Source organism: Ischnura elegans, chromosome 5 (assembly GCF_921293095.1).
Source record: "Ischnura elegans chromosome 5, ioIscEleg1.1, whole genome shotgun sequence".
Classification (NCBI taxonomy): domain Eukaryota; kingdom Metazoa; phylum Arthropoda; class Insecta; order Odonata; family Coenagrionidae; genus Ischnura; species Ischnura elegans.
This window is the reverse complement of record NC_060250.1, coordinates 26345088-26352111: the sequence shown is the minus strand read 5'-3', so window position 1 is coordinate 26352111 and position 7024 is coordinate 26345088. Positions and strand designations below refer to the sequence as shown.

Genomic DNA, 7024 nt, shown 5'->3' with positions numbered 1-7024 from the left:
AACAATCCTAAGATTGGTTTGATGCAGCTCTCCATTTCTCTCTCCTATCCGCTAATCTCTTCATAGCTACATATTTATTCTCTTTTACATCCTTTATAACCTGTCAGATATAACTCATTCGGGGCCGTCCCTTGCCCTTTTTCCCTTCCACTTGTCCTTCAACGATTGTCTTCATCAGACCATCGTGCCTCAAAAGTGCAACTTGCCTATTGTCCTCAGGGTTTCAGGAATGTAATGATTCTATCCTTTGATTTCCAATGATTCAATCCATTGGATTCGAATCCCTGAAGACGATGGGAGGACCTTAAGGAGGAGGAAGGAGATATCGAGGACCTTACCTGGTGTGAGTTCCGAGAAATCTCCACTGCTAGATCTCATTACGTTTGAGAAGCCAGAGGGTGACACATCACCGCATTAGGTATTATTCTGTAGAGTTCCAGGTAATCCACTACATATATATTTCTTACTTCAACATGTGCTGGAACCCTCTTGAGTAAAATATTGTTCAAGGAATACATGGTGCTCTATTTAGATATCCAGATAGGGAATACTTCATAGAGGACATCAGTGAAGTGCATATAATCAACTTTTGGAACAGAAGGTGAAGTTGCCTCAGACCTGCAGAGTACTTGAATGTGACAGTGAAGAATGAATATGAACCTATTATGAAGAGTGTAAGGGAGAATGAAGCGGAGAATAAAAGTTGTCAGTTTGATGTGTTGGCTACAAGATAATCTAAGGGATGCTGCTGTAGTTAATCCTTGGAAAGAGCAATGGGATGAGCATTGAGCATGGAAAACTTCCAGCAGTAAATTGAAAGGAAAAGAGAGGTGAAGAAAAAAACCAAACCCATACACACCTCAGTGGTGCAGATATACCATTCCATAAAGGAGTACATACAAACACTGGATTTTACAAACATTGTCAGAACAAGAGACGGCTTCACCATTGCTGACCTACCAGTTTTCACAGATTTTTATGTTGCTTCAATACTTCAAGACCAGGCCTAACATAACCTACTTTACCTTTTCTCTGACTTACCTTGATGATTTTTTGCAATGCTTTTATGGCACTAGATGGATAAAAATTGGGCATTATATTTTTTTATACAGAAATATTTTGAGAAGGCTAAGAGAAATTATTGTGTTGTGGGTTGCCTACAATATACAAAGATGTCTCAGGCGTCACAAAATTATCAATGAATAATTGGCATATATAACTGAAATATTGAGTTTTTATTTTAATATGTACTAATTCACCCTGATTAAGGCATCTTCATGCAAAAATATAGTCGTAGTAAAGAAAGTTTGGCTAAGAATCTGTTTGAATAATGTGGAGGGTAACACTTTTCAGGTAAATGCTACACTTAATACTGTTTCTCCTAAAGAACATCACCATTTTTTATGGTGCTCATGGGCACTCCTAGGAATTTCCTCAGCAGTTATAAAACTATCAGTCAAACATGAACTTTTTCACTGTTTTTTTTTGCATTGTTCAACTAGTAAAATTATACATTTTTTACTTTTCTGTGATGATCAGGCTCACTATTAAGGATAGGTCTTGCTGTCGTTTATTTTGTTCTTGCTTCCATGTGTATGCAATTATGTATACTTTCCACTCGGGTATTACATGGTAGATTTAGACATGATAATTGCAATTGCCAAAGGCCAATTTTGTTCTGGACTTCCCTGTTCAAGACTTGTGTATTTCACTTATGTTATGATTTCTTATTCCCGAAAGATTTCTTCATCTTGTAGTTTCTGTATGTCAGATTTATTGATGAAGTAGTAGCTGGGCTGTTTTCCCCTCTGAAAATCATGAAAGAAAAAAATTAGATGAATATCCATTACTTTCATTGCTGCACAGTTGGGTGGTTTGAAATTTTTTTTTTCTCAACTCATGCAGCTTGTGGTTGGTGGTCCACGTAGCCCATTAAAAATTCTACTTGATTACATGGTATGTTTGGGCTGTCCTTTGTCAAAATTGCAAATTTTATGAAACAAAACATAATTTTACCATTTTACCTGATGTATTCTTCATGTTTCACAAGTGTTTTTATTTCAAATAAATATATGAATTGATTGATTATTTATAAGTATTATCAGTTGAATGTTTGAATCAGGCAAAATGTTTAATTAGATGTAATAATAGTTCATCAGGTAAAGTTAGTCAAATGCCTTTATTTCGAGAGAATTAGTAAGAAGGCCTATTTTAACTTAAGTTTGAATTTATTTGGCTGTTTCAATTTCATTATTAACGTAAAATTGTATACAGTTTTGCTGAAAGTAGTGTAGATACTAGGGGTGCTGAAACCATCATTAGTAGCTTGATAGTCACCTTGGCTAGTGAAGGATACTGCTCCTCAGTTGTGAGTGGGGAATAGGGGAAATGAGCGTGTGAGACATGGAAGCATCGTTGGTTGCCATGACCACCATGAGCAAGGCAACATGAGTTTCATAGCAGAAGCTTCTGTGCTATTTTGCTCTCCCGCTATCATAGCCTGTGCTTCAGGAGCCTGTCTTCATTATTTTGTCTGCTGCTTATGAATTAGTGTGTTTTTGACCACAACTCCTGATACCTCAAGTCTTCATTTTTCAGTTTATTGGAGACAAACGATAACGATAAGGAGGAGCTCAATGAAATTGATGAACATACTTCATATTAGGCGACAAGTTGAATTTTTGCATGGGTTGTGAGGAGCACCAATCACCATCTTAGAACACTAATCGCTTATCTCTTAAAAAAAAGGTATCTGATCGACCCCACTGCACAGCCATATTTTATCTTATACTAGTATGTAATTGAAGACATATTGTTCACTTGGATATGAAGAAATTTTAGTCAATGGAAGTATAATTGTTGGCATAATTTACTTAGAATGAAACTATTGAGTTATCAATTGCTGAGATGCATTATTGAGATAGGTACATATAGAATTCTGGACATGTTGTGTCAAAGTTTTATTACCAAATCCTTCTGTACTCGTTTTGCTCCTGCTTGGATCAGGACAGAACTGAGGCTATCCACTGACTCAACTCCCATGGCATAATGCAGTGGTGTTCTCTCCAGCTGTAATGTAAATTTTATTTTTAGAAATGAAAGTTCATATTGTTAGGTTTGCATAGAAATGGTATTTTGAATCTGGAATTATTGCATTTGGAAAGGTATTGAGAAAGCAATGATTGTTGTAGGTATGTATTTATTCCTTCAATTTTCCTTTTGAAAGCTATGAAGGTGACAATGCTCATCCCATTTTAATCACTCTTTATAGAATGCTAATTAAAAATGTATCACTCCCTGAAGTATCTGACTAGTTCCACATTGAACGTTGTTACTTTTCTGTGTTCCAAATTGTTGAATTATTCTCATATAGCTAAAGAATGGTGCATTCAAGAAGTTTGCACTTTGACTGCTGGTTCTACAGGGAATGGCCATCTGTAAATGTCGTAAAATTCTCTCTCTTATGCCTGAGTAGACAAACAATAACTGAGGTTTATTTGATGTGGCAGTTCAATTTTTTCATAAGGTACACTGTGGTGGAAGCTTCGAGTATCTATATGTATGGAAGAGGATGTCTGTTAACTCCGTGCTTCCATGTGGCTGCATGAGTTGCTACCTAAGTCAGTACATAGGTGCACCTCATGCTCACTAACCCTGTAGTGCTACTTTTGGTTGTGTCCTTTGCATCATTTTCTCATTACTGTTTAATACATTGTGCCATACAACTTTGTGGTTGGACATCCTGCTGGGTAGGCACACCTCTTCACACGCTAATAGAGAAAACATAAAAATCCTATATGACCATGAAATTCAGGTTCCAAGTTTCCCACTTCTCTTAGTATTATCCTTCCTGAGCAACGCCGATTGGCCTGCTAGTATCTAATAAACTGAGATTCTCCAAAATGATTTCATTAGATTATGTATAGGTACATATAAGTTTAATCACCCATTTTATGTTTCTGAGCAGAGGAAAATAGGATACGTCTGACCTAAATCACCATGCAGTTCATTGTACATATTTAGGTGTTTGTAAGGGAGTCCGGGTGCTGGTTGACTTGAAAGAAGTAGTTGGCATATGTGTGTATGCCAAACTGCAGACAAGCACTTACATTTGACTTAGTATCAGTGGCACCGAATGTGGTAGGGGGGGGGGGGGGGGCATGAGCCCCCTCAAAAATTTGTTATGGGTGTGAGGAAAAAATAAATGTGTCAGGTTTGTCGATTTTTCCAGAGAGTCCAGATATCGAGATTTGAGTTATCAGAGTTCTATGTTGATCATATGACTCTTCTTAAATGCTTAAAAAACTTAAACTCACCACTTATAAAATTTCCCGGGGCAAGATCCCCGGTTTGGGCCCCCCCAATAGAGTTTTTGTTAGTCAGCATCCCTGCTTAATATGATTGACAAATGGCATGAGACTGGTCTCTTGAATACCTACTTTAGAGTTTCGACAAATGACTCTGAGAAAGAGCAAGATGGTGCAGGGATATAAAGAGAGGCTGATGAAAGAGCTATAAAAGGATCACTCATGTTCATTCTTTATATTTTCATGATGTTTTGAAATTTTTTATATTGGATAGCATTTACTGTATGTAACCTGGTTGTATCCAATCCTACTTGGTGCCCCTTCCACCATGAATTATGATGTTATGATTGATCTTATTAAGTTATTAACGTGCAAAGCTCACACTCAGTGGTTCCACCTAAAGGTAGGTTTGGATAGGTGAGGGCAGAGCTCCAAAAGTACTAAGGCATCTGTTTTCGTTGCAAGCAGTTGATTTTGAGTGTTTGTAGAGTGATACAATTTAGCTGTATTTGAAATATGATGACTCAAGTGTTACAACGGCAGCCCTAAGCCAGCGTGCCTCCATGTTATGGTTTTACCCCAATAAGTTCCAGTTTGGGTACCTTGTATTTTGGATAGACAAATTTTTTTACTGTTTATTTATTACCTACACTGTAATTATGTGTGACCCAGAAATCTGTTCTGTAATGGGAGTGAGACATAACCCTCAGTTTTTTTCATGTTTCTCTGAATGTGTGAATACTAATGTAGTACTCACATTATCACCAACATGAAGTGTCTGTGGGAAATGTTGGGCAATAAATCTCACTATTTCCAAGTGCTGGCACAAGACTGCTACATGCATTGAGCAGCGGCTGCGACGATTTTTTGCTACTGCCAGAGTTGCTGGTCCTAGCACAAGTGGTGAGGTGCTAGAGTCTTGACTCTGGCTGAAGTCCAAAGATGTCCATTTCACTTTCTCTTTTTGTGTTTGTTGGTCATTAGTTGCGCTATTTGGTGGCGAGGGTGAATTTGGTAGTGATGGTGGGGGTGTATCAACTAGGCTGTTAGTTTCATCAAAAGATTCTGACTCAGAAAATAGGATTTCCTGAGTGTGCTCCAGACTTCCAGCCCTGATTGCACTGTGCAGCCATTCTCTTCTCTCCTGTAATGGGAAAGTTACTTATTAAACGGTATGAGCTTCGTAAATGTAAATTTAGAAAAATAAAATACCTACATTTATATGCTTCATTCTTAATTTTGAAAAAGTTGAAAAAATCAAACCTAATAAGATTGAATATTATCTCTTGGAGCTGAGTATCTTTCCATTTGAAAGAAGGCTGTATAAATTCTACATATATTATTGGTGCGTATTAAACAATTAATTTAAGGCTTGCTGATATGTTTTGTTATGGATGGATGGATGGTGATTCAGTTCTACCTCCCTTCATTGATAGAAGCATACAACTGAAAAGCATCTCATTGTATTTGTCTAGATGTTTTGAAGTTTCCAAAATTGACTGATTCGCGGAATAAGAAGTAATCAGTGCTAATCATCACAATGTGTTGAGGGTGAATACTGATATTCTTTTAACCATACCACATACATATAAGTGAGAAGATCCTGTAATTCTCATTTTTAACCCTTTCCCTTCCAGAAGGCCAAAATTTCAGTTGTCAAAAGGTGCACAAAAACTGCCGTAACCTGATTCATCTATCAATTACATATATCACTGGGGTAATATTTAGATGGCACCAAATAAAATCAAGCAATGGAAATACATAATTTTAATTTTGCCACAAATCCTACTCAAGGTAGGCTGGCAGTAAAAGTGTTAATTCATTACAGTTTTAAAATCTTTATAGAAACTTATCATGGAATAAGCATCCTTTTTCCCCATTATTTTCGATACCTCATACATATATTGATAAAGTCCATGTCCAGATGACATTGAGTCTTGATTAGGTGCAGATCAATCTGAACTAAATGGTGATTGAAGAAAGCCTTACCTCAAATATTGGTATGGTCTTGATGAGAGTGATGATTGGGAGGTACGAAGATTCTTTCTCAACATCCATAGGGTTTCTTTTCTTTGAAAATGGGCGCTCATCACTGTCTTCATCTGAATAAAATGAAGTGGCATCCAGTATGTGATCGTACCCATCAAGCAAGAGTGATTTTAGCGTTCTTGCTGCCATATCTGCTTCTTGTATTTTGCTACTATCTGCGTGAAAGTACAAGATAGGAAAAGATAAATAATTTCAGTTGCTATCAATTCCATTTAAAACTGACTTTACTGCTTGACAGCTTCAGGGCCAGATTTACCGTTATACAAAATAGGGACCTTCCTAGGGGCGTCGCAGTCCAAGGGGTGCCTTCTGTCACCTCATGCAAGTGACTGTGCCTTATAAAAATCGGGTGGGGGTGCTCAATGGAGAGGTGCCTATAGTGTAACTGGGTAAATCTGGCCCTGGACATCATGATGAAATATGGTTAGGTCTAATGGCCGACAGTCAGTATAACAGGTAACCTATAACTTTCATAATCATTGTTATGCTGCATGGTTCAAGAAACATAAATATGTTTTCCTCCCTGAAAAAATCATTTGGTGCAGCCTATATTCAAACTCAAATCCTCAAATTGGTAGTCTGGTATGCTTCTGGTTACACTTGAACCCTATTCTTTCAAAGAAAACTTCAACCTTGCCCCTGTGTGCTTGACTGTTAAAAAATTCTGT

The 7024-nt window shown here is 37.3% G+C and overlaps 1 protein-coding gene across 1 annotated transcript in view; it reads right to left on the bottom strand.

The window, feature by feature from the left end:
• Nucleotides 1-201: 201 nt before the first annotated feature.
• LOC124159656 overlaps nucleotides 202-7024 on the bottom strand; it is a 47908-nt gene continuing 41085 nt past the window's right edge. Inside the window, exons 14-17 of the mRNA XM_046535566.1 lie at nucleotides 6297-6550; nucleotides 5065-5451; nucleotides 2968-3069; nucleotides 202-1808 (exon numbers count right to left, since the gene is read on the bottom strand). Of these exons, the coding sequence (XP_046391522.1) occupies nucleotides 1728-1808; nucleotides 2968-3069; nucleotides 5065-5451; nucleotides 6297-6550 (824 nt within the window). The 3' untranslated portion in view covers nucleotides 202-1727. The remainder of the gene's footprint in view (nucleotides 1809-2967; nucleotides 3070-5064; nucleotides 5452-6296; nucleotides 6551-7024) is intronic.